This window comes from Chanodichthys erythropterus, chromosome 11, assembly GCF_024489055.1.
Source record: "Chanodichthys erythropterus isolate Z2021 chromosome 11, ASM2448905v1, whole genome shotgun sequence".
Taxonomy (NCBI): Eukaryota; Metazoa; Chordata; class Actinopteri; order Cypriniformes; family Xenocyprididae; genus Chanodichthys; species Chanodichthys erythropterus.
In genome coordinates, this window is record NC_090231.1 from 19,546,976 (window position 1) to 19,574,600 (window position 27,625).

General features: G+C 36.9%; 3 protein-coding genes across 11 annotated transcripts in view; all 3 read left to right on the forward strand.

The window, feature by feature from the left end:
• Window positions 1-3,227, forward strand: part of hrasb (HRas proto-oncogene, GTPase b) — a 6,754-nt gene extending 3,527 nt beyond the window's left edge. Inside the window, exons 5-6 of the mRNA XM_067401999.1 lie at window positions 24-147; window positions 2,456-3,227. Coding sequence (XP_067258100.1) covers window positions 24-143 — 120 coding nt within the window. The 3' untranslated portion in view covers window positions 144-147; window positions 2,456-3,227. The remainder of the gene's footprint in view (window positions 1-23; window positions 148-2,455) is intronic.
• Window positions 3,228-3,366: 139 nt separating this feature from the next.
• tsg101b (tumor susceptibility 101b) lies at window positions 3,367-13,694 on the forward strand. The gene is made up of 11 exons (XM_067401998.1): window positions 3,367-4,217; window positions 4,358-4,623; window positions 4,705-4,792; window positions 6,045-6,110; window positions 6,250-6,413; window positions 6,504-6,630; window positions 6,730-6,790; window positions 9,518-9,615; window positions 10,101-10,303; window positions 12,370-12,609; window positions 12,712-13,694. The coding sequence occupies exons 2-11, from the start codon at window positions 4,579-4,581 to the stop codon at window positions 12,799-12,801; spliced, it is 1,182 nt and encodes a 393-aa protein (XP_067258099.1). The 5' UTR covers window positions 3,367-4,217; window positions 4,358-4,578; the 3' UTR covers window positions 12,802-13,694.
• A 521-nt stretch (window positions 13,695-14,215) lies between these two features.
• The window catches only part of brsk2b (BR serine/threonine kinase 2b), a 162,523-nt gene continuing 149,113 nt past the window's right edge, over window positions 14,216-27,625 (forward strand). For 8 of the 9 annotated variants that reach the window (XM_067402005.1, XM_067402006.1, XM_067402009.1 and 5 more), the window contains exon 1: window positions 26,532-27,373. In XM_067402005.1, coding sequence (XP_067258106.1) covers window positions 27,283-27,373 — 91 coding nt within the window. In that variant the 5' untranslated portion in view covers window positions 26,532-27,282. Of the gene's footprint in view, window positions 14,245-26,531; window positions 27,374-27,625 lie in introns of those variants that run through there. The other variant, XM_067402007.1, reaches the window with a different exon arrangement.

Sequence of the window (27,625 nt, forward strand, 5' to 3'; positions counted from 1 at the left end):
TGTGTGTGTGTGTTTCTGATTAGGGAGTGGAAGATGCCTTTTACACACTCGTCCGTGAAATCAGGCAGCATAAGTTGAGGAAACTGAACCCACCAGATGACAATGGTCAAGACTGTATGAACTGCCGCTGTGAGGTGTCATGATCCGGTAAACACCTTTATTCTGAATGCTGGTGAACATTTAAAGTGCCCCTATTATGCTTTTTCAGATATTACCTTTCATGTTGTGTGTAATATAGCTGTTTTTGAATGTAAAAGGTCTGCAAAGTTTCAAAGATCAAAGTGCACAATAAATGGAGTTATTGTCTCCCAAAAGAAAAAAAAAACAATTCTGAAGTCTACTTCCTCCATGAACCAACATAGGTTTGTAACAGATTTGCATAATGCCAGCAGCTGGTCTTCTTTGGCAACAATGTTTGACCTGCCCTCAAACACTGTAGTTGTAGCTGAGGCCTGGAAGAGTTTGGTTCCTGTTGTTGACATGCCAAGAAGTCTTTTCCTCTCTGTGAGAGCAAATCCACTTTCCGCTTCCACTTCCAAAGGATGATGACTTCTGTTCGTATCACTGTGTATAGAAGCTAGGGTTGGGTGTTTGAGCGGTAAGCTCAACTTCTATTGGAATGAATTAAAAACGCTCGCTCTGCTATCACGCCAGTGAACAAACACCCCTGGAGTAAGAGAGAATGTGCATGGAGCCGAACGGGCTTGAATGAAGAGCATTTGGCTTGATATAAAACTACTAGAGGATGTAGCGCTGAAATATCATTACCACAAACAATCCTGGTGCTGGTGGTGTGATCCACACCGCTGTTTTGGCACACTGATCACTTCAACTAGAAACAGTAAAATGGTGATACCGTTCTGTCTCGCGGTCTGCCGGGTTCTGGATGCGGATGCGGGCAATGCCGGCTCAACATCATGATGTCTGTCAGCCATCAGCGTTGGACGATGGCATTGTCTATAGGTCCAAACCTAATAGAAGTGGTGAGGAGCCTCCAGAGCTGAAATTCAGAAATGGTAACGGGCATTTACACCGTGCCTACACTGGATGCGACCGTTGACGTGTCCCATTGCGCCATGCCACAACAGCTAGAAGCTGCCTACACTGGACGAGACAAAGTGACTGTTGCAAATCCATTTGTCCTTCCTATGAGAAGTATCGTGAGTGCTTGGAGAACGTCATAAATAGAACAAGGTATCAGTTTACTGTCGGGGATTTGTCACGCCATGCCGCATCCAGTGAATACAACATCACTGATTATAATGGGTTCTGTTGCCTTTTGTCGTGTCGTGTCACATCACGCCACTCACATCCGGTGTAGTCACGGTGTTAGTTTCCGTCACACGCTGTATGCAATAGACCAATCACAACAGACTGGGCTATCTGACCAAACATAGCAGAGTAGGCTCTCAGAAAGGAGGTATTTAGAGATCGAATCGTTTATCAAAACCGTTTCAGACACTGAGAAAATAGGTGATGCTACAATGTATATTATGAGAAAATGAAAGTGTTTTTGTGACCTTGGATGCATGTAAACCTATTGTAGGTAGGAGACCTCCAAAACAAAATTAGGAACCTTTGAAAATAGAATAAAGGCCCGTTAACACCAAGAGCAATAAAGATATAGTTCTAAAAATGGTTCTAAATATAAAAGAATAGCAGAGTCCACACCACAACTATAGTAATATAGAGGAATGATATCATTGGGATCACTTTCAGAATGATTTTTTTTCAGATGTTGAACGATAAAACACTGACAGCCAATAAGAATCCATTCTAATTTAGCGCATTTAAAATGGCAGACGACATTGCGGAGAAGGTAATCGCCGAGGTCCAGAAAAATTCACCACTGTTTGACAAGTCAAACCCCCTTTTCAAGGATACTTTAAAGAAAATGGATATATACCTTCTGAATAAATGGTGAGACGAGAGAGATGAGATCATTATGCCGGGCTAGCAAACAGTGTAACATAAAATTACCTCAGGTATCCAGTGCTAGTTTCGACAACATTGCCTTGCTTTTGCAGTGAAGTTGCAGTGAAAAAGACTAGGTGTTGTTTTTATTCCACCATGTCTTTGTCAGCTAAATTCACTGTTAGATTTGATCGATTACACTAGCTATTCACTTGAAACATAGCATGCTGAGGACATCTGCTGGTTAAAGCTGTGTAAATGCAACAAGACATGTACAGCAAAACATGTACAATGACATGTACACGCTTACATGTACACAATGAGTTTAGAATAAACAGACCGTTATCGTTCTCTGGTGTGGACGCAATTATAGTTATCATTCTTGGTTTGAACGGGCCTTAATAGAGGCACTTTAATATAAGATTTCAAATATTTAAGTATATTAAGTATATAGATATATGAGTCTCAATAACTTACAAGTATTCATAGATAATTAAGCCATTGTGTACTGCTACTCATGTAGTTCTCTCTCTCTTTGCAGTGACTGTGCGTGGCGTGGCTTTTAGAGCAGTGCAGCCCTACAGACCACAAACACTGCAACACCTACACAGACGCTGGACGTTTAGAGGAGACTATGTAAAAGGGAAATCTTTATTCTGGCAGCCCTGCAGTCTTCTTAGGGATGTTCCCGTCTCTCTCCTTTACTGGAAAGGAAAGAAGTTGTACCTCATTTTATTGGTCTCAACACTGGAGTTGCTACGACTGGATGAGAGCTGTCACACTTAAATATATTTACATTAAACACACTATCTACTCTTAACTGAAGGAAATAGCTCAGAAAATAACCTCTCATATTGCTTTGTCAGATGTGTATGGTAGAAAAACACTTTACGAGATGGAGAGGAGAATTACTACATCAGTTAGATTAGCATATGTGAGGAAGATTTGTATTGTCGTTTGCTTAGAGGAAGCCTAACCTAATAAAATGTACATAATTCATTACGTTCTCTTGCAAAGAGAATAGTCATACGCAGTATGTGTATCACAAGTTATAGTGCAATAGATTGCGATCAGAAGGTACATCTCCGATAGGACATGCTATGGAATCGCATTTATTCTTTTTGTTTTTGAACGGCCCTTGGGGTCTTTGAATTGTTGCTTGGTTAAATATCCAGATGTGATGCTTTTCATTTATGGTATTAGACAAATGCCTCACAAATAATTGCATTGGCTAAAGAAGAAAAATACATGAAGGTCTCTTAAAAAAAAAAAAAAAAACCATTGGAAAATGAATGCAAACTATAAACTTAAAAGCTTAGACTGAAAAATATTTGTTGATATTCTTGATCTGTGCTGTTCCCATGTTCAGGGCATAAGGTTGAAACTTTAAATCATTACATGCCTAGAATCATATTTTCTAATCTTCAACTGCATTTTTTCCCCCCATGCTTTTATGAAGAAAATGTTCCATGTTTGAGTAAAAATACTTCTATCAGACATCAGATTGCTTGTATTATACACTTACTGTAAATTACCATATAACAGAACCTTCTTTCTGTTAGATTTCAAATCTAAACAAAGGTCTTTCTATAATTAATTTACATGAATCAGATGAACACCTAACAATGTCTTTGACTTGGAGTGAGTGTCTTCTTTTTCTGGCTGAAATGTGATGATTTTGCTCGATAAGGATTGCAGAGCTTTTTGTTCTATTGATTGTTCTCAAGGACATACATGGGCGGATATGTTTCTCCCTTTAAATCACATGTCAGTAGCTATGGTTATGACCTTCAAGGGTTTCTCAGAATGCTGTGGGCATCCAGATCATTTTGATGGATTTCCTCTGCCACAGAGTAATGTGGGTTTATCACATGGTGTGATTGCTGCCACTTACTGAATATTGTTGTACATTAAGATTGTTGGTTAATGGCCATTTTCCATAACACTCTTATCAACATTATGTAAAATACACTTAATACATGACCTTGAATTACATTGGACCTCTTCTATGTTAATCTGTTTTCAACATGTCATATGCCAAATGCTGCTAATAATTTTTTTTAAACAACAACAATAGCAGAACACAGCCTTATAGTAGCGTCCCTATAGAAGAAATTGCAAAAGGCTGTGTGATAAATTAGTTTTGGCAGCAATTAATACTTAAACATATTCGTTTTAAAGAAGTTTTTCTTATTTTGTGTCTATGGTGTGAAGACAACACTGAAAATCATTTTAACAATCTGTCATTATAGATTTGTGCCTACCATTATGATTATTGTGTAAAGAAAGTGTCAAATAAAGAGGTTTGTTTTGATTTCCTTAACATGTTTTACATTTAAATATTTAAAAAGTAAATTAAAATCTTAAAAAGTCACATTTTACTTAATTATTACATCCTAAATATGAATTCATAAAGTTCAAAATTACTTCTTTTTTTTTTTAGCAATACTGTGCCTGCACTTCTGCCAATGATGTGTGCAACTGCGTCATCAGTCATCTGACCGGAAGTGAAGTAATGCAAGTTAAGCCGTGATTTCCTTGTTAGCAGTGGATGAGATGATTTGGTGTTTATGAGTTTACGTCCATAACACAACTACACAATTTAACTGATAAACGCTGTACAGTCTTTTTTAAGTAATACACTAGTTCATAATCTTTGTAAACATGACGGCAATGAACGACAGTTCTCTACGGAAAATGCTGGCGAAGGTATGTTAAACACTTGCACACCAGCGAAGATATTTACAAAGTGATTTCTATGATCTTGGTAATGTTTTTCTGTCTACGCAGATTTATAAATACAGGGATCTGACCGCACGCGACTTAACAAACGTAACGCCTCACTATAAAGATCTTAAACCTGTGATGGACAACTACGGTAAGACTTACTGTGGCTCCAAACTTCAGCGAACCTTAGAAATGTTTGAATGTCGTTGCTTATATTTCAAAAAGCACCTGACATTTATTTTCAATTAAGATAACAAGAAAATACGTTTAAAGCGTTTTGAATTCGGCTGCATAAAGTAATTTATACTTTTGTTTTCATTTTTAGTTATATGTAACGTATACAAAATGAAAACAAAAGTATTTGGACACTTTTTTTGTGTGTGAAAAGTTGGAATATGTGCATAGTTCATGTAATTCTACCTGTGGTTACTATGCTAAGACACCTGCGTGAACCTGAGAAGAACTTCATATTTCCCTTAAAAGTCTGTCATACTTCCCTCAGCTTGAGACCTAGTTGAAATTGTCTTCCGAAAATGTTACTTTTATTCAGCGTTAAATTCTGATAAAAGGTCAATTGTCGTTTTTTGTCAGTTTATTTATATATATATATATATATATAATATTATATTTATATATGTGTCATGTTTTAAGTGTCAATTTGGTGCTGTTGTGTACACTGTTGAGACATTCTGATTGTTGGTTGTGCATTAGGGGAGAAAGGTAAAATGTTCTTAATCTAGCAAACCTGCATATTTTTATAAGGGCCCATCATATACAGGTCATGTGTTACAGATGCACATAAGTGGTAAGCTTGTTTTAAATGCTTGTTTTGTTTTTTAAAAACACTTTTGTTAGTGTATTTTACATGCTGCATAAAAATGATTTTTATTTCAAAGCAAAAATATTCGGCTAGAGATTGGCTATGAATTATTAAATGAAGCCTATTACCTAAAGTTGTAGCTGTGGGGTAAAATGTATCAGATGCTTTAGAAAGGAAATACTGTTACATAAGTCTCATTGAAAAATTTGATGTTCAAAGAATCTGAAGGATTGCTGGCAAAGAGAAACCCACCTTTCAAAGCAAACGATCAAGGATTTCCCCCATAAAATTATGTATTAACGAGTTGGGAGACTTCAAAGAGAGAATCATATTTAATATTTCCTTGCAAAAATATATAAATATATATTGCACTGCTTTTGAAATTTTCTGAATAATACACAAACTTAAGGGTGTTTTATAGATATGTTGAAGAAACTTTTTTTTTTTTTGTATAAATGACTCATCTGTGTTCATATATTGTAATGTTATGTTTAGTCCTTTGATTCTTCTGAGTGATATCAATTAATTTTGTACTGTAAATATATTGCCCTGGCCTGCACTCATTTAGCATTTTTTATTACAGTGTTCAATGATGGCTCTACCAAAGAGCTGCTGAGTCTCACAGGAACGGTGCCAGTAAACTACCGAGGTATAGAGACACTGCCTTCAAAGAAGTGTTTGAGTTTTTCACTCTCTTCAAACTGCCTTAACAATCCAGCTGTATCCAGATGAGTCATTTCCTAAAAGGTTGAACCCTTTTAACTATTTAATATTTTCCTCATCTGTAGGAAATGTGTACAACATTCCCATCTGCCTGTGGCTTCTTGACACGTATCCCTACAATCCTCCCATCTGTTTTGTTAAACCCACAAGTGCCATGATGATAAAAACCGGGAAACACGTTGATGCCAATGGAAAGATTTACCTCCCATACCTGCATGAATGGAAACCTGTTAGTGTGTTTTTAAAATATTTGTCAGTTTAATTTTGGAGGGCGTAAACTTATGCACTTTTCCTTTGCTTTGCTCTTCTCTTTTTTTAGCCCCAGTCTGATTTGTTGGGACTAATCCAGGTGATGGTTGTGGTGTTTGGAGAGGAACCACCAGTCTTTTCGCGGCCCACTACTCAGGCAACTTACCCAGCTTTCCCGGCAGCAGGCCCACCTAACAGTGAGCTTATAATGCGTTTTAAGATTTATGTTACAACTGTAAGAGCATTTTGACTTTGAGAATTAGCAATAATTTAATTTTTTTTTTTTTTTTTCCCAGCTTCCTACATGCCAAGCACACCAGGCTTGCCTTATAGTCAAGGACACTCTGCCAATCCAGGGTAAGTGCTTTCAGTGTGCAAGTCACAAATCTTGACTGTTTGGTCAACCAGTTGACTTTGTACACAAAAGTTTGGAGCCATTAATTCTTATTTATTTATTTTTTTGAAAGAAATTAATACTTTTGTGCTGGGATGCATTAAACTGATATTTTGAACTTTCTATTTATCAAAGAACTAAACAAAAATCACAGTTTTCACATATATATAAGGTAGCACAAATGTTTTCAACATTGATAAGAAGAAATGTCCTTGAGCAGCAAATCAGCATATTAGAATGATTTCTGAAGGATCATGTGACAATGAAGACTGGAGTAATGATGCTGAAAATTCAGCTTTGCCATCACAGGAATAAATTACATTTTAAAACATATCATTTTCATGATATAAATTTTATATAGAAAACTTTTATTTTAAATTGTAATTTACAAGTAGTTAAATAAAAATGGTAATACACAAGTAGTTAAAGACCTAAAATAAAGTGGATCGAGCATGCATTTTTCAGCACAGAGACATTTATTTTTATACCAGCATTCAGGAATCTCTGGCCTTCAAGATCCACTTTCCTGCAGAGTTTAGCTCCAACCCTTATCAAACTCACCTGCCTATAAATTTCTAGGGCTGTGTCCGAAAGCTTAAAAATGCTCCCCTTCGGAGGATGCATTCCAAGGTAGAAAGGCATTCAAGGGAAGTCCAAATCCAGTGTTAGCTTCACTTCCTGTCTCCTGAGAATACCTTCATCTGATCTGCCTAGAAGTTTTCCACTTCTGGTGTAATTCCTGTTAATAAATTAATATTGTAGTAATTAAATATTTGCTTAGTTTTCACCAAAGTTCACTCTGCTGTAGATCATTAAACCGTTATGATGCCTCAGAAGTCAGTCTAAAATCATTCGTGAGGTACCTTCATGCACAAACGCTGCCTACAAAGTTGTTGCCTATAAGGCAGCGAGGCAACAAGTCAGCATTTTTGAAACCAACCTAGTAGTACTGAAGACCTTGATTAGCTTTTTTAGTTGTGTTCGATTGGAGCAAAACTGGATCGGAAAGTGGATCTTGGGGGCCAGAGTTGAGACCTGCTGTAAATGAAAAAATACACAAAGGTGAAGGCATCTTAAGATTCTCAGAGACTCATGAAAATCATGCGATACACTCAAGCCTGGTTTTTGTACAAATTAAATGACATGAAGGACATGAGTATTAATTGATTATTTTTTATTAAATTAGTGAACAGAATTGGCAAGCTCTAGTATAGCTGAACTGAGTTGGACGATGACATCACTGTTTTCTCCAGAGCCGATGTATAGATGAATTAACTAAATTAATAACTTGATTTTTACAAAGGAATTAATCAATACTGAACTTACTTAAGATGGACAAAGACACCATTTTCTTTTAGAGCTGCTGTGCAGCCAAAATTATTTGCCAGTTATCACTGTAAAGCTGCTTTGACAAAATCTGCATTGTAAAAAGCACTAAATAAATATAGATATACATGATAGTTCTAGGGCTGCAACGATTAATCACGATTAATCGTTTGCAAAATAAAAGTCTGTGTTTACGTAATATATATGTGTGTGTTCTGTGTATAATAATTATGTATATATAAATACACACACATACAGGTATAAAGTTTAGAAATATATGCATTTATTATATATATACATAAATATTTTATATATAAATATAACATTTTTCTTAAATATATACATGAATGTGTGTGTATTTATATATACATAATTATTATACACAGAACACACACACATATATATTATGTAAACACAGACTTTTATTTTGCAAACGATTAATCGCGATTAATCGTTGCAGCCCTAGATAGTTCCTATACTGACTCATAAGTAGAGTCGTATTTTCCTTTGAAGAATTATTTGGATTCTTGTGATATTTTGTAGAGATTAATGTAAGCACAGGCTGTTGTGTCTGAAATGATTATAAAGAGATGGGACAAAATATTGGGTGTGTCAAAAGATCAAATGTGTGCAGTAAGCCTTGCTGTTTAAATGATATTTCTGTTATGTGGTAAAATTGTACTGTATATTTTCGGTCACACTTTAAATTAGGTGGCCTAATACATAAACACCTTCAAGATTATGGAATGACTGTTTAACTAAATGTTGTTCTGGAATATTCCCACATTTACTGCTAATGACTTTGAGGAATGGTTAGGTTTAGGGGTAAGTGTAAGGTTAGGATTAGGGGTTAGAGTAAGGTTTGTAAGGTTTGAGTTACAGTTAGAATAAAAGTTGACAGTGTAACTATAAATGTTAAAAAATACTTTAAAGCTGCAGTCTGCAAATTTTTTTGTGTTAAAAATTTACAAAAATGATATAATGAGAATATACAACATGAATCCATTTTCCAAACCGTGTTTTTCTCTAACCCTGAATAATTATGGTACACTTATAACAAATGCTTATATTCGGACTATTTCAGAACAGACTGGTAGGACTCGCCGCAGAGTATCACAGTAACTGCGTGACTCGCCATAGACATACACGGAGAAAAGTAGCTCCGGCTACAATGTTCTTCCGCAAGACGCGTGCAGTTCTGTTTATTAACCCTCTAGAGGGCCAGAAATCGTGGACAGCAGCTTTAAATGTAATTATAATGCACCAGCATGTATGTACATTACATTATAAGCAAATTGTTAAGTACGTAGTAGTTAAGGCCACCTAATATAAAGCTTGACCATAATTTCTTTTCTGTCTTTCAGGGGATTTCAGGGCTACCCTTATCCTGCAGCAGCCTCTGGATACCCCTCTACCTCAGGGTCCTCTCTCTATACCCCGGTGCCATCTATCACTACAGTGGGTGAGCAATAGTAGTGAAATCTCAGAAACCAGGAATCAAAATGAATGCATTTCTAATCTTGTATCAGTCTCAAAAACAAGTGCACTACCATTGGGGTCAGTAAGTTTTTTTTTTTTTTTTTTTTTTTTTTTTTTTAAGACATTAATACAGTTTACCATGAAATTATCAACTGGTACAACTGTTTTCAACATTGATAACAAGAAATGTTTCTTTAGCACCAAATCAGCATATTAGAATGATTTCTAAAATCCAGCTTTGCCATTAAAGAAATAAATTACATTTTAAAATATATTAAAATTGAAAACAGTTATTTTAAACTTTATCTTTACTGTATTTTTGATAATGCAGCCTTGTTGAGCAACTTAAGACACTACTTTTAAGAACATTAATAAATCGTACCAACCACAAACTTTGAATGGTAGTGAACTTGGAAAAAAAAATCTGTACTTTGAAAAACCTGCAAATATTTTTTTTCTGTGTTTCAGGGCCCACTCGTGATGGTACCATCGGAGAGGACACAATCCGTGCATCTTTGGTCTCTGCGGTCAGTGACAAACTGCGCAGGCGGATGAAAGAAGAGATGGATCGAGCACAGGCAGAGCTGGATGCCCTGAAAAGGACAGAGGAGGACCTGAAGAGAGGACACCAGAAGCTGGAGGACATGGTGACCAAACTAGATCTGGAAATGGTAAAAGAGATTGAAAAAAAATAAATTTTTAATTGCACAATTAGTTGAAATGAGCCAAAAATTCTGATTTGTTGTTGATGATACCCCAGATAATAGTGACTAATGCTAAAAGTACCAATACTTTGGTACCAAGTCGTTACTGAAATGTTAACAATGTGACGATACCAGCATTTCCCCCTAGCATTTTGAGCATTTGAGCATATTCTGACTAACTTAAAGGGGACCTATTATGCAAAATTCACTTTTGCATGGTGTTTGGCTATAAATGTGTGTTGGCAGTGTGTGTACACAACCACCCTATAATGATAAAAATCCAACCACTCCTTTTTTTATCCCCATAAATCATAAGCAGTGTCTCAGAACAAGCCGATTGCAGATCCCTGGCAATGTAACGTCACATTAGCCACAGGCCCCGCCCACGAATGTTGACCGACACTGCCATTTTAACATAGAACCGCCCTGAGTGCGTTCACATCGAGTTTGCCAGTCTGCCATTACTGCACTGATGAGAATGTCTCCCGAGCGTTTTAGGTGTTCTGTAGCTGGATGGATTAATCCACATAGCTCTCTCCATTTACTCCCTAAATCTGAACCGCTGTAAATGAGGTGGATTAATTTTTGTTTTTGAAGAAAATGCTCCCTCAACTCTACCGAAATTCGTTAATGTCTGCACGAATCATTTCACACCGGATTTTGTGAACGAATGTCAATACAAAGGGACAATACAAAACAGAGGTTGTGCTAAAAATTTGTTACTTAAGGATAGATAAGTAAACTGTTCGTGATCCAGCTTACAGTCTCCAGAGTGATACTGGATACGGCAGTAATGAAGGGGAGGGCATTTTATTGCAGTTCATCGGAGCTGATTTATGGGTATAAAGTTTACCAGTTTATTAAGCACCACCCGAAAAGGCATAAAGTCTTTAAATATTTGTTTACTGTTATTTGTAAGAAGTGTTTCCGTGTACTTCACTGTGTATCTTGATGATAATGCAAGGGAGAGAGAGAGAGTTTATGGATAATATTTTAATGCACACTTGCACTGTGTTTTATTTAGCTCTTACGGTGATTTTCTAGAGGGAAAACAGATGCTTCATCTTTTGTGTGAAGTACAATAAACGTCATAAAACTCATCTGTAAAGTCGAACGGTGTCTGGTACAACAGGCTTGTACTAATATAGTGGATAAAAACAAGAAGACAATATAAGCTATAACTGTAATTGAATTAAACTATACCTGTTCTATCTCCATGCAGCATATATTCACATTTTCTGACATTATAGTGTGTCCTGACTAAATCCTGACATCGAAGAATCAGCTCTTCAAGCTCCACCCTCTTAGGCCTCATTTGCATTTAAAGGGCACACACTGAAACGGCGCGTTTTTGATCAACCCCAAAATGACAAATTTAACATGCTATAAAAAAATTATCTGTGGGGTATTTGGGGCTAAAAATTCACTTACACACTCTGGGGACATCAGAGACTTATTTTACATCTTGTAAATTGGGGCATAATAGGTCCACTCTAAAACTTACCTCTGATTGGCAATTGTGTTCACACGCTCAACAGATATGTCTGTGATTGGCTACAGTGATGAATGCTTCAAAAACGGGACCGAAGACTTACACAGATACAGTGTTTGAAAGTACATGGTAGTGTTTGAAAGCAGCCGGTCATCAGCGGATCGATCCACTGATAGACACCTGCTTTCAAATGCTCCCGTGTGTGTGTAAGCACTCAGTGAAGAGCGATGAAGAACATGTTTTTGAAGCGTTGATCATTGTATCCAATCGCAGACATATATGTTGAGCGTGTGAACACAATGGCCAATCAGGTGTTTAAGTTAGTCAGAATCCACTCAACAGCACTCAAAATGCTAGTGGGAAATGCTGGTATCGTCAAATTTTCAACATTTCACAACTGACTTGATACTGAAGTAACGGGACTTTTGACAACCCTACTTGTAACTCTACTCGCTTTTTAACAAAGTATCTGCCGAACAGAATTCTTTTAAATATTTTATAAAATGTAAAAATAAAAGATGTTCTTTCCATTGAATCACAGACTGATGTGGACAAAAACATTGATTGCCTCAAGCAAAAGGATGAAGAGCTGACTGCTGCCCTGGAAAGAATGCAGAATCAATCTGAGGACAGTGACATTGATGATGTGATTGTGCCCACCGCTCCTCTTTATAAGCAGATTTTGAACCTATACGCTGAAGAAAATGCCATAGAGGACACTATCTTCTACTTGGGTGAAGCGTTACGTAGAGATGTCATTGATTTGGATGTTTTCCTCAAGGTTAGTCAGCAGCACTTTTTGTCATTGTCATGTTGTCTAAGCTAAAACACAAAATTGGAAATATATTAATGTGAATATTCTGTTGTGTGTGTTTGTGTGCAGCATGTGCGCCTTCTCTCCAGAAAACAGTTCCAGTTGCGAGCCTTGATGCAGAAGGCCAGGAAAATAGCAGGCCTCAGTGACCTGTACTGACCTGCCCAAATAAATCATTCTCCCTCTCAGCTATACCACATGGTAAACTAAATGACAGACTTTTTGATATGAAGGTGATTGCAATTTATCCAGGACCAAAACCCCCAAATCTCTGTGAAATGAAGAGTTTACATTCATAGCACCATGATTACAGACAACAAGTGCATTAAATATATCTTTATTATGTGAAAAAAAATATTTATTAAGTGACCTTTTTAAGGTTTTTCGAGAGGGAAACAAAGAAAGGAAATCGAACGGTTGCAAGAGACATTTTTGCTCAGCTAAGGAGTTTAGCATAGCCTTATAAAAACAGCAATCGTTGCACTTTTTGTAACTTGTGCCTCATATTCTCATATTCATATTCAAGTGTCTTTTCAGATACAGGGTAAAGGTAAAGAAGTTTGGGAAAGACATTCAATATGCTCAACCTGAATGTTAGTCTTATTTTTATATTGTTTAATCTCCAAATGTGTACCTGTACTGAATAATTCTCCTAAAATCAGCACTTTGTTTTATTTTTAGATAAGTTAGAAAACCAATCTACTTTAACATCTCAGAATATAATTGTGTCACTATTAATGCTTTATCATTTTCATCCTGCACTACAATAACACATTTTGCAGTTCTGCTTTTGATAGCCGTTGTTATGCAGCCAGTTTACATGAATGTACTTGGTTAAACTTCAAGCATGTTATGTAGTCATCTTCAGATTTAACTTATCTATTTGAGATATCATGTATAAAAGCACATAGTATGAAGGGAACTTTTTGCAGCAAAGAATATAATTGCATTATAATCATGAATCAAGTGTTTTGCTTACAATCAAGGGAAACAAGGGAATGACCAAATCATTATGCAGTATGTCTTTGAGGTATGATGGTATTTAAAATGTTAAATGAATATCTAATAAAAAATAAATAAATAAATCTGGGTCTGGTTATCTAAATATCTTACACTGTCACACTAGTTGTTTGACACATTTTAAAAATGTAAAAAAACAACTGATCAGGGTTGACAAGTCTGCGGTTTTTCCCACTGAACTGGGTTACTTTTACATTTTTTTTTCATTCCATGGTAAAAGATTGGTGGGTCTTTCCAGTATGTTGATAGTAAATTAAAAATAGTATCATTAATCAATTATGGAAGCATTTTTTTTTAAATGCATCTGTTATAAACTTAAGGATATCTTGATTATTTTTTTTAGATTGTATTCTGTAAATAGTTCATTTTTAAAGGGATAGTTTACCCAAAAATGAAAATGTCATCATTTAACAGTTGATGGGCCTCACTGACTTTCATATTGTTTTTTTTTTTTTCTTTTACTCTCCATACTATGAAAGTCAATGATGCCCATTCATTGTTTGGTTACTCATATTCTTCAAAACATCTTCTTTTGTGTTCAGCAGAAGAAAGAAAATCATACAGGTTTGGAACAACTTGAGGGTGAGTAAATGATGAGAGAATTTTTATTTTAGGCCAAACTAACCTTTCGAATAGTTCTAAAATAAAGGATTACCACCCCCACCAATGGATTTTTTTTCACCAGCTGTCAATCTTAAAGTAAGATTATTTTATTTATAAAAACAAACAATTTATGATTACTATTATACAGTCATTTTCAGGTTATAACAATAATAATGTCTGTAAAATATGCATTTTTAGGAGTGGCACATTTTGAGTTTTGGTATTTGGGGTAATTTAATTGGTCATTGGGTCTGTTTTGATTGGTGAATGATTTTGTTATGAAGATCTGGCAACCCTGCAATCCATTCCATATGTCTTCGCACCCTTGTCAGCCAGCTTTGCTGTAGCCTTAGATTTGAAATATGTTGAAATTACAAAAGTAGACCATACAAATAGTGTGCCATATAAGTCTACTATTACCATACACTCTTAGAGGAAAAGGTTCTGTCTGGTGCTTCTTTTAGTTTTATATGAACCTACTGTTTTTAAAGGGTTCACCCAAAAATGACATTTCTGTAATTAATTACTCACCCTTGTGCCGTTCCAAACCCATAAGACCTTTGTTCATCTTAAGATATTTTTGATGAAATCCAAGATTTTTTTTGTATCCCCTATAGAGAGTAACATAATTACTGTCATTCAAGGTCCAAACATGAAAGCACTGAACTGCATTCACTGCATACGAGACTGACAGGGAAGAAAAGAAATTGCTGAATAAAGTCGTTATTTTTGTTTTGTTTTTGCGCACATAAAGTATTCTCGTCACTTCATAACATTAAGGTTGAACCACTGTAGTCACATTGGCTATTTTAACGATGTCTTTAATACCTTTCTGGACCTTGAAAGATGGTTATTACGTCGCTTTTATGGGGGTTAAAAAAAACCTTGGATTTCATCAAAAATACCATAATTTGCATTTCTGAAGATGAACAAAGTTTGGAATGAGTTTGGAACGACACAAGGGTGAGTACTTCATGACAGAAATTTCATTTTTGTGTGAACTAACCCTTTAAGTCTTTGATTTAAATTTCAACCTTCTGTCTCCATGGCCTGATGCACTTAAATAGTTAGCAAAATGAATTTTCATTTTAAGTGAACTATTCAGAAAATTCAGAACATTAAAGATTCAAGAACTTCCCATGTTAAAACTCTGCTTTGAACACAACTGATTCAAACCCATATCTATCGTTAACAACTGGGCTTCGTACCTTTCGATGCAAAGTGTGTCCTTATAAATGTTTATTATCTTCATATGATCCTTTTAGCTGTGATGTGTGACCTTGCATGTTGTGCCTTGTGCCTTCTACTCTCTAAAACTCGTATACGTACACTGCACCTCAGACTGTCTCTGTTCGACCATCTGAAATTTCATTTCACAGATGATGGGCTTCAGCCTCTAATCCAGCAGCTGTGAAGGAGGGTAGGACCGGTCAACTGTTTCAACTCTAATCAGCTTTTATTGCACACGGGAGAAAGAAACAGCCCGCCGCCACTGGAACCTGTGCTGTTCATGATTCGGGTTTGGGTTGAGGGGGACAGGAGATGTGTGGCGGCTGGATGTGATGTTAAATCTAATTCACTCATTGCTGCTAGGCAGTGATGTGTCAGCAGGTGGAGATGTTAAAGCTAATAGGCCTGTCATAGTTGCTAACCTCAATCACTAACCTTCATAACAGCCTATACTCCTTTTAACCCAATCCTCTCTTTCCACAATCTTGGTTGAAATTCTGAATTTATTTATTAATTTATAATTTTTTTTTTGCCTGCAGTGGCAGTGCACTAACTGATAACCTTCGTTGTCCTTTTTGAACTGAATAGATTACAACCCTTCTCAGTGTCTTGTATCTCAGAGGTAACGAAAGTCATGTTTGATTTACTGCACCATGTATTTGATGTAGTGTCTCAGATCAGGCCTGTAAACACTTGACAAAATGCTCATAAAAGAAAAAAAAAGCACACAGAGCCCACAAATATTTTTATGGGGCTTAATGTGTCACCTTGGCATTGTCGGTTTTTACTGGCCCCTATGTATGTGGCGGAGGAAACTGGGGAAGGTGTTTATTGGCTGTCAGGTCATTGCTGTTATTCTCAGCTGGAGTGGTGGTTGTAGCCTGCAGTGACAAGACAAAGCTGAAACATTGATTGTCTGTTCAGTGGAAGCCCCGTCGTATGGGAATGTTATACGTTTTCTTCTTTCTGACAGCCTGTTGACCTTAGTTTGAGAAAGTTCTCTGGGCAAAACCTAGGGCACAAGGGTTTGACCGAACTGACCAATGTGGATCCCCAAAGGATCTGAAGACAGAGCAAAAATATTAAGCATGGTGAAGGCCTCAGGATTTGAAATCCACCCTACAAACACTGGAAGACTTTTGGATTGATGGAAAAACAGTGTAATTTGCCCATACTTGTGGTTAAAAGTCACCATGAAATCAAAATTGATACTTCATTTGCGATTTTCACATGGAAATTTCATGCAGAAACAAAAGTTAAGGTACACTTTGTCCAAAATCTAGTAAATATATAAAGTAAGGAATAAATGACGACGGGCCGTTGAATTCTTAATGCACACCCGAGGTGGTATGCGGCCACGACGCATCTCTCACGGCAGCAGTGTCTCTACTAATAGCGAAACTATAAGTTAATCTACCTCAAGAATATTACATTACCTCGCTGATGAGTCATGTATCTTTTAAGTTGCTAGACTATTTTACTGATTATTTCATCAGAGCAGCGCTGACAAACGTTTCTGTGTGAGTGTGTCCGTACTATACAGGGCTGCGTTTCCCAAAAGCATCGTAAGCCTAAAGGCGGGCGTACACGGTGCGAATTCTGATGGTCGGAAGATCGTCTGTCTACGCACACGTCACGTGAGTTTATCTGAAAATCGCACGGACGAGGTGATATACGACACGATTTTTCGACCTGCCGATTTCCGAAGCGAGAGAGAGAGAGAGAGAGAGAGAGAGAGCGGAGCGCGAGCTCAAATCAGAATACCCTTTGTGATATGCTGGATAGAAAATAAGCACATGTGAAATCATTTTTTTTTTTCTCATCGACTAGTTGTTCAAGCCATTAGTTGATTATTCACATTCAATTTCTTAAATACTGGAGATAATAAACTATTTTAATTAGCATTTATACTATAGCACTCAAGCTCACGCATAAAGCTTGCCATAAAGAACCGGCAAAAGAAACGATTATGAATTTGACAAAAAAAAAAAAAAAAAAAAAAAGAGCAAGTAGACATTTTAATTGTTTTTTAACAATATAATGTTTTCTAAATCAGTTATGGCTGCAAAGATGAAGTTGATTCATTGCTGACTCTCATCTCCGCAGTGGATGTGCAGAATGCACATTTCATTTGGATTAGGCCTACATAATCAGAGAGTAGCCCATTTCTTTTCGTTTTGAATTATTTCGTTTAAAAGAAGACATTTCAAGCTTTCTATAGATAGCCTATTTTTCTCGTGTCTGTGAGGCAAACAGTTCATTTGAGTTTGTTTATTTAGTCTGTAAGACGCGCTCCAGATCAAGTGCAAGATCGCGCTCGCGCATCCATGAATATATTTGCTTCTTATTTATTAAATCCAGGCAATTGGTTGATGAAACATTGATTGAAATTAAGATACATTTTTTACAAAACGAAATTCACGTTAAAGAAAGGCTTTCTACAAAACAAAACTTAATGAAGTGATTATATGTCTGACCCACTCAATGTCTCCAGATGTAGGCCTAGGCTAGTGCGCATATGATGTATTGTTCACTTGTCTTAATTGAATAGATAAAATTAAAAAAAATATAGGCATATTTAAACATGAATATGAAACTAGGCTAAATATATTTTCTGTAATGGCTACCAACACGTACAGTACATAGTACAGAGAAATTTCATGTCGTTATCAAGAGTGGATCATGAGTCGAGTCGTATCAACCATAATTTATTTTTTAACCTGATAACTGTAGCTCTTGGGCGATCCGCTGTAAAATATCATCTCAGATGACCCATGTACACACTTGACACATCATACAGTGCTCGCCCAAAGTTCAGCGAGTTTATCCTCCTTTTCAAATTCGCCTTGGCTGCTGTCATCTTCATCTCTATCTTTCTTCTTCTTCTGTGTTTTTTTAGCTCCTGATTGGTCAACTTCAAATTGATTGAAAAATCGGCTCGTTTAACCGCACACACGTCACGAATTCAAACCGATAGCTCCCGAACTTTTGTGACATGTTTAAAAATAATCGGGAGGTCGGGAAGCGTTCGTAAGGCACTCTGCTCGGTTCGTAATTCCTCGCACATGATACGAGCCGCGACCATGCGAGCATACACGATTTACACACGATTGAAAAAAATCGCACGCGAATTCGTACGACAGCAAAAATCGCACCGTGTACGCCCGCCTTAAGTTGATCGTAGCTCCATTGGTGGGGTGCTTGGTGGGGTGCTAGGAGGGGCAATGCCCCCCCAGATTTCTCTTGTGCCCCTCCAACATCCCCAGGATACTATTTTTTTGTGATAGCACTCAAAATGTAAAAAAATATATAAACACAAAATTAGTTTATACGCGAATTACTAGAAACATTGTGCGGTTATATTTTTCTGGCGCGCATCCTTTTACAGTTCTCCCTCACAGACATGCTCAGCACTTCAGGTGCTCACTCACACCATGCTAGAATTGCCATAATTACAAGATTTCAACTTGTAAAAAGCATTCATGTCCTCATCCACATCCTTTTTCTAAGCAGTTTTCCAAGACACACCTTATCTGATCACTCTCAATAACTCAGTGGACGTGACCGCAGTTGTAACGGTCGATGGTGACATCACGTGCATACCCTCTATAAGAGATAATGCACAGTCAGCTGGTTTCAAAGTCCCTTTAAGACAAGTCATTTCACTCGGCGGCCATCTTTGAAGCGCCTCTCGGGCATCCAAGTGCAGCTCCCATAGACATAATATGTCTATGGCAGCTCCTATCTCTTTGAATGGGGAAACATCAAGTTCTCCAAAGCTGTTTGCCAAGCTTTCGATTAAATTTTATATTTGAAATCACCAATGAAATCTAACAACAACGGTCTCATAAATTTTGTTTCTAAACGCTCAAATCATGACAAAAAACGGTATTTTATAACGTCTCTTGTGCCTCATTTCAGAGGCTGTTTCAGCTTCTAACGGCCGCTGCAGTGAGGCAATAACTTTACCAAGCAGCGATTGGCTCTTATTTAGAAGGCGGGACTTATTCCGCCATATTGCGCGTTGCACTTTCTCCCATGAGGAGTCTTGTATTATTCTATAGTCTTTGGTTATTTTCTTAAAATATGTTTTGACATGGAGATCAGAGCCCTGATATGTAAATTCCGTTGCATGAAATATTGATTTGAGATTAAATTATTTTATAATCCATCCATCTAATCTCCCTAACACTTAAGGTTGGGCGATGCTGGAGCATTTCCCAGTGTTTTGGGCTTCAGGCAGTAAATAACCCTGAATAGATGGCCAGTCCATCACAAATTTAGTAATTTAATTATTTTGAAGAATTCCACTAATAAAAAAATAATCCATTACTATGTGCAAAACAATTGGCTTAGTAACAAGAGGACCACTGCAACAATAGTACAGTATTATTAAGTCCCCTGAGGATCTTTTACTACAATATATAACTATATTTGGCAGGAGATGTTTCTATAGGAATGTTTCTATACGAGCGAGTCCGAGAGACATGTAGCGCTGGTGTTGAAAGAAGCTCCTGATAATGGGTGCTTCTCAATCGTAAGTCCATGTCAGGCTGCATGTCTCAGCTGCCACATTATCAAGCTTCATCAAAGACATCTCAATTTGAAGGAACCTTCATTTGGCTTAGTTTGAAGGATGCATATGGTGAATCCTTCACGTCCTCCAATTACCTAAAATCCTTTGCATACATTCCAATTCACGAAAAAGTATTCGAATCAAAAAATGCACTGAACTCGTTCAATTTCATTATCAAATGCAAGACATAAAAAACAAGAAAAGGAGTTTGGAGATGAAGATATGTTTTCTCTTGTCTTGTAAATTAATCACATAATGCTAAACTGGGAAAATGTAAACCTGGGAAACCACAGACGTTTGTAATTACCTTGTACTACATTTTATGTACCATTCTACAGGCCTGTATGCTTGGGCTGTTGAAGAAAATATAAAAAAATTACACAAATGAAAATAACAATACAATTAAAGTATTAGCCTATGCAGTTAAATGTCAAAACAACTCCAATATCATACACTAGAGTTGTGTGTGGTGGGGGTAAATTAAACGATCTGCTGTGAAGTCACAATCTGCATTGTGATATATGGATCTGTCTGAAGTGTAAATATTGAGTAGACTCACTCCCTCTGTCTGTCCAAATAAACATCCCTTGCTCACTTGACGAAGTTGAACGCACTTGAAAATGCCAGCGGGAATTCCCCTGAGGGGAAGTGTATTGGTAAATTCGCAAGTGTATGTCTAAAAGTGAAGTTAAACGCAGCCTAGGTTACAGCTTTCCGTTTGAGAAGCACTCAGATTGTCTCTTTGAGGCTGCTACCCGATTGGTTTCTATCACTAAAGCTTGTCGTAAAGTTGCTCCAGACCTAAACCCACCCAAAGGCAAGAGACTACCCATAATGCACTGTGAGGGTTGCGGCAAATGAATTCCTGCATAATTGAATGTTAAGTGTGTAATTATGGTTTATACTAACTAGTTTACAGCGACAGATTTCAAGATAATAATAATTTCCTTATGACTGAATTGCCAGCTTGCCAGTTATAAGTGTGAAAACAGCAGGTCCTCCTTTTGCTGCCAAAACAGCCCTGACCCCTCGAGGCATGGACTCCACTAGACCCCTGGAGGTGTGCTGTGGTATCTGGCACCAAGATGTTAGCAGCAGATCCTTTAAGTCCTGTATCCACGTAATGTTAGAGAAAACGTGATTCATCAGACCAGGCCACCTTCTTCCATTGCTCTGTGGTCCAGTTCTGATGCTCACGTGCCCACTGTTGGCGCTTTCAGCGGTAAACAGGGGTCAGCATAGTCACCCTGGTCTGTGTCTATGCAGCCCCATACGCAACAAACTGCGATGCACTGTGTATTCTGACACCTTTCTATCAGAACCAGTAACTTCTTGAGCAATTTGAGTAATTTGAGCAAATTCAGTAGCTTGTCTGTTGGATTGGACCACACGGGCCAGCCTTCGCTCCCCACGTGCATCAGTGAGCCTTTGCCACCATGACCCTGTCGCCAATTCACCACTGTTCCTTCTTTGGACCACTTTTGATAGATAGACCACTGCAGACCGGGAACAGCCCACAAGAGCTTACGCTAGTCCATTCATCTTGCTTCTAACACATCAACTTTGAGGACAAAATGTTCACTTGCTGCCTAATATATCCCACCCACTAACAGGTGCCGTGATGAAGAGATAATCAGTGTTATTCACTTCACCTGTCAGTGGTCATAATGTTATGCCTGATTGGTGTATAGGTGGATTAACGCAGGGAATAGTGAAGGGTATAGGGGGTGATTTCAGATACAGACCTAACCATATTGTGGACCTAATGGTCAGGAATAAGGCATATCACCTCAAATACAATAGAGAGCCCTGTTAGGTAAAAACAAAAGACAATAAGCATAAAGCCAAAGCCTTTAGGAACAATCAGGTATTAGAGGAGATGTGTTCTGCATTAAGTCAGAGGTTAACTATGCAGCTTTAATGTAATTGCATTGATTTGACGGGACTACAATTGCAACGCAGCATTCTGTTAGCCACTGTGCAATTATTTAAGCACTGCTGACTTAATTATCTCTGCCTGCACCATAGTCTCCTCCTAATTACTAACAATTTGTGCCTTATGTAGTAATTATTTACCCCAGAAACATCTCTCTCTAAATATAATTAAGGATGAGCAGTATATTTATTCTCTCCTACAGCTTACTTTATGAGCTGCTGAAAAAGTTGTCTCTCATGCGCTTTGCTTTTGAATCGGAGGAATGTATCATTTATTGCTACAGTACTTGGCAACCATTTCAGTAAGTATGTGACAACTTCTAATGAAAGTTTACTGCATTTCCACCTACAAAGTAAAGCAGTCTAGAGTACAGATAGAAAAGGTGAGCAGGTAAAATGCAAGGTCATGGATATTTAAATGAGGCGTATATAGTGAGCAAGCCTGAATATGTTATTTTTAACAGAGAAAGATGTTTGCAAGTTGTTTTAGGAAACACTCAGTAGAGCAGAGGTTTTAACTGGGTACAGGGAGAATTTGACAAACAAAATGAAGAAGAAAATTAATTTTAGGGCTGTCAAAGTGAATGTGCTATAACTTAAGGTAGTGATTGAAATAACTAATTTTAAAACATTAAATTAATTTATTATTGTTACTTTTTAGTTTTTCTTTCTGATTTCTAAAATCTTGTAGACAATATATATTTTCCAGATCATTTAATAATTCGCTTTGGCTTTTAGTATAAAAGTCAATTATTTAACTTTGGAAACGTGTTGTTTTGATATAGTAATGCTTTAAATTTAGAGATGTACCAATATATTGGCCAATAATAGATTAAAAACTGCCAATAGTCAGGGCCGATATATCCTGTCAATCAAAAGAAGGCAGGAAAATGCACTGCATTTGGGCTTTGTGTAAAGAAAATGCTAAGAAACCAGTTTGATGTTCAATATTAATAGTTATTATATTAAATAATAACATTCAGAAAGTTAAGAAATATTAATTTAATCTTCAGAATTTAGTTAATATGTGTTAATATTAATTTGAGTAATGTGTTTGTTTATAACTGATATAGTCACTCTGAAACAAGTTGATGAAATGGACAGAATAACATTTTTATTTGCATTTCTTTCAAAATATAATAATTAAAAATATAATGATTATTAATTATAATGAAATTATCATTAATTTAAAGAAGGTATTAAAGGCAGAACCCCCTAACTATTGGTATCGTTATCAGTATTGGCTATCGGTATCAGTGGAGAAATTTGGTATTGGTGCATCTTTATAGCTTTTTTAAAGGTGCTCTAAATGATCCTGGGTGGAGTAACTTCCTGTTGATGTTCAAAGTGTTGTCAAACAAAACAGAGGCTAGCTAGACCCCCCCCCCCCTCCTTTGTGCTTCCAGAAACGGTCATGAACGCGCTTTTAAAATCATTCTTTTCGGTTATTGGCTGGAGCATGTTTATTATGTTTAGTGGTCCAGGCTGCACCATTTTGTTTTTGTTGCCGTTTTTGGAGCTTGTGGCGACTACAGAGGCCGTGTTTTTTTAGGCAGCTAGTGGATAGTAAGGAGATGTTTGCTGTATGTGACAAAAAATGTTTTGGCCTAAAAACACGTGACATCACTTAGAGCCACTTTAAATTACTCTCACAAAATTGGTCTATATAAGGAAATATATTTTGAAAAGGGGGTTTTGTTTAGCTTTCACATACTAAATAACTGAATTCCACATATCTTCCAGTATCTGCAAATAGATAGTTTAACTTTTCAACCTTTACTTCTAATCAGTATGTTCAACACTGGTGAGTCAGAAATATAAACAACAATTCATGTAATATTTCAAAATGTCATTTTTTCCACAACATGATATTTCTTTATTGTGTAGCTGGTGTTGCTTCTATCCTCTAATGCTCAGCATATCAGATAAAAAAAGCATTGCCAATGAGTGCAGATTGCAGTTCTGAGCGAGTGCCCTGAGTGTTTCAGAGGTGTCCTGAAGAGGGCATTGCAGCAGTGTTACAAACTTCATAGCCTTGCTTGGTCAAAGAAGAATGATCAAAACCGGCTCCAGCTGCTGCGGCCCAGAAATACAGGACAAATCCACTTAAGTAACTCGATCAAAATGATTTTTTTCTCTCTCTGAAGGAAAGTTTTGTATGCCTTTATTATATTTCTAGCGGTGCTAAAGGTTAACAGTCAAAATGGAAGGTGAATGAAATTATGGAACAGTGGAAAAGAGTATGCTGTATGCTTTCTTATTCATGTTCAAACCCAGCTTACTTTTGAAACTTTCTCTAAAACTTCAAAAATGTTAGACAAACATACTAACAGACAAACTAAAACATTTCAGAAAATGTGTTCCATGAACGATGTATAAACAATGATTTGTGCTAACGTTTAGACAGAAAACATTTTTGAAAAACCGATAACTTTGAACAAATATTCTAGTAATGTTAAAAAAAAAAAAAAAAAAGGAAAAAAACCCAAAAACATTTGTTTATTACTTTGAGAGATCCTTCCCAGAGAACTTTCCCTGTTAGCTGGGAATTCATACTATAACATAATCACATTATATGATTGCCAAAATACATATAGTACTGAACATGAAGCAGTGCAAATTGTTTGCATTTTCAGAGACAGAGCTAATTTATCATTCGTGACCCTTTCTTGGGCAGTAGCCTATAAAACCACTTCCATGGGAAGATATGCAGAGGCTACATTAGCTGACACTTATCAATATATGTCAACAATTTACAGAAGAACATTAGCCTAATATTCTTCCTAATATCTCTCATTTGGTTGAGTGAGTGAATACGAAATGCACAATGCAGAGGTCAATAATTCCATAAAACTGTGATGCGAAGGGAGACATCCACGTTCCTCTAAATGGATTTTTATTTACATTAATGAGCTTGATGGTGGCGATTACTACAAATAACCACAAATTATGTTAAAAGACAGACATCTGTTCTTAAGAGGCACATAACAATACAGCAAGTGCTTAGATACACTTCTATTAACTTGTATTATGATTCTAGTTTCATGCTAATTATACATTTAGGTTACACTTCTCACAATTGTTTGCAGTATAGAATTATGTCATTAGATTATTAGCTTTGACACAATAAATTGTGTAATAATACAGATGAATAAACCTCTAAAAGTTATGAGTATTCATCACATAATATTTCATAGTTCAAAACATAAAAGCTCTTTTTTCCAAACTGCTTTAAATTTCATTGGAAAAAGTGCCAAACTAATCAAACGTCAAGCAAGCACTCATTATTCATAGAGATGAACCTTCAGTGTACACATCTCTTCCAGTCCTTTAAAATGTTTGATTTTCTTTGAGCACTGAGCGTGTGCAATCCTCATTTTAGACTGAGTAAAGAGACCTGCCCATGCCATTTCTAATTCTCCCTTTAAAACAAACTAAAACTTCAGATAATTTTCAACAGAATATTTTCAGCAGTGCTTGAGGATTATCTGATTGCACAGAAATGGAGTAATTTATGTAATGTTTTACCCTGAACAGATTTTCCATATTGTGTGGGCCACTGCTGAATGACAAAAGATAATGTTGATTGATTTTAACTGTCAGTTTATGGCTTTAACAGCTTAGACAATGACTTAAATGAAATGGGGGAAGGGGATGCAATTAATTAATGGGAATTTCTGCTTGTAAAACCCCTGTTGTTATGGGCTCTACAGGTCAACCTGCTAGACCAATGACCTGTGATTCATTGTAGTAAGTGTCTTCCTATGTGTGACAGAGATATTTAAAGGTCAGCCTCGTCTGTCTTTTCACTACATCTTCAGCTTCTGTGATAAAAATAAAGGCAGATGGCCAAAACCGCATTTGACCTCTGATTTAATCACATCACAGTGTCCTCTTCTACTAGTCTCAGACTGTAGAGATTATTGCAGTAACAATCACTAAAACAATCATGAAATCATATGACATGATGTTTTGGAATAGCTAAAAAAAAAAAAACAACAACCCCAAATTCTGCATAGCTCTTGTTTGTACACAGAGAAAGAGAGAGACTGACATTTGTTTACATGTCACACTCTCAACAAGAAAGTTAAAAGGGAAAGGACAGAGAAAGGGAGGGAGAGAGGATGAGATGATAAGACACAACCTGGCCAGATGTTCTGAGTGACTTCAAAGTCTTTAAGAAGCTCTGAAGTAAGTTACCTGGGAATATATTGAAACAAGGCCAAAATCTCAGCAGCACCAGATTCTCAAAGAGTAGCTGAGCCATGTGACTAGGTCAAAGCAAAAACATGCCTTTTTAGTATACAAGTAAAATATTTGTCTTTTTAGTTTACTTTTTGATATATGTATGTGATTTCAAAAGTATGATAAAATGGCAATTTACAGAGAATGTTAAAAAGGCATATGAATTAGCGGCTTGTAAAAAGTTTAGAATATTAAGACAATAAAAAACTAAATAAATAAAAACAAATGTCAAGTGAAAGGACCATTCAGAGAACCTCTGAACATCAGGAGGTGCGACTGTTTATATAGGCTATGATATTTTAAAATCTGAATCTGTGTGATTTTCTAGCAGTAAACATTAAATAGACATTAAAATAGACAAAATCAACTGAATGAATAAATCAAATAAACAAGATACTTTTTGGTACTTAAAAATGAGTTAGGCCTATGTATTTTTCTTCTGTTTAATATTGTTTATAATTCAAAAGATCATGTAAAAATTATTGCTTGTATTATTTTAATTGCTAAACACAGTCGAGAAGGTCAAGACCTCTGACCTCTGAACCAGCGGTGGGGGATGGGACATTTGACGTACGTCTACTTCATATGCAAAGTTAATTTTATGCCAGCTATTAATTTATCTAATAGTCATTATTAGTACAGTGCATCCATCAGAAACAAGTGGGATCCAATTCATAATTTCTCATATGATGCAGTATCGTATCGGGGTTCATTGATTATTCAAACACAGCATCAGTCCGCGCTCTTCAGCATCGATGAGAAATGTGTTATGCGCGCACACACGCAGGCGCAGGCTGAGCATCACACGGACGCGCGCGCACACACTGCTGTGAGATTATCAGAGCGCTCGGCAGCAGAGAGAGAAAGAGGGAGACGCGGAGGAGAGCAGCAGCCCCACCGATCCTCAAGCGAGAGAGAGGCAGCGTCTGGAGCAAGAGCTGGGCGGGGAAATAACTGCGGTACTGAAGAAATACTTCATTGCCGAACTGCAGCAGTTTGTCGGCATCGCAACTTCATCCGTGTAAAGCAAAATGTCATCGACGGGAAAAGACAACAGCTCCCAACATGCGAATTACGTGGGACCGTATCGCCTGGAAAAGACGCTTGGCAAAGGACAGACAGGTTTGTCCTTTTGTGTGCTTGAGATCAGGGATGATGACACAATATGATGCTGCTGCTCTGTTCATTCGCGCGATGACTAACGTTAAATATGATGTGTGTGTTTGCTTGTGCTGACATGTCATTGTGTAGAGAGGTTTTCCGCAGATTAAGTACCTTAGCCTACTTTTCTGACCATCCGGTGAGATCTTATCAGTTGGGAAATGCTTTTTTGGGTGGAACAAGTTGGAAAACGTTTGTATGTTCATCCTAGAA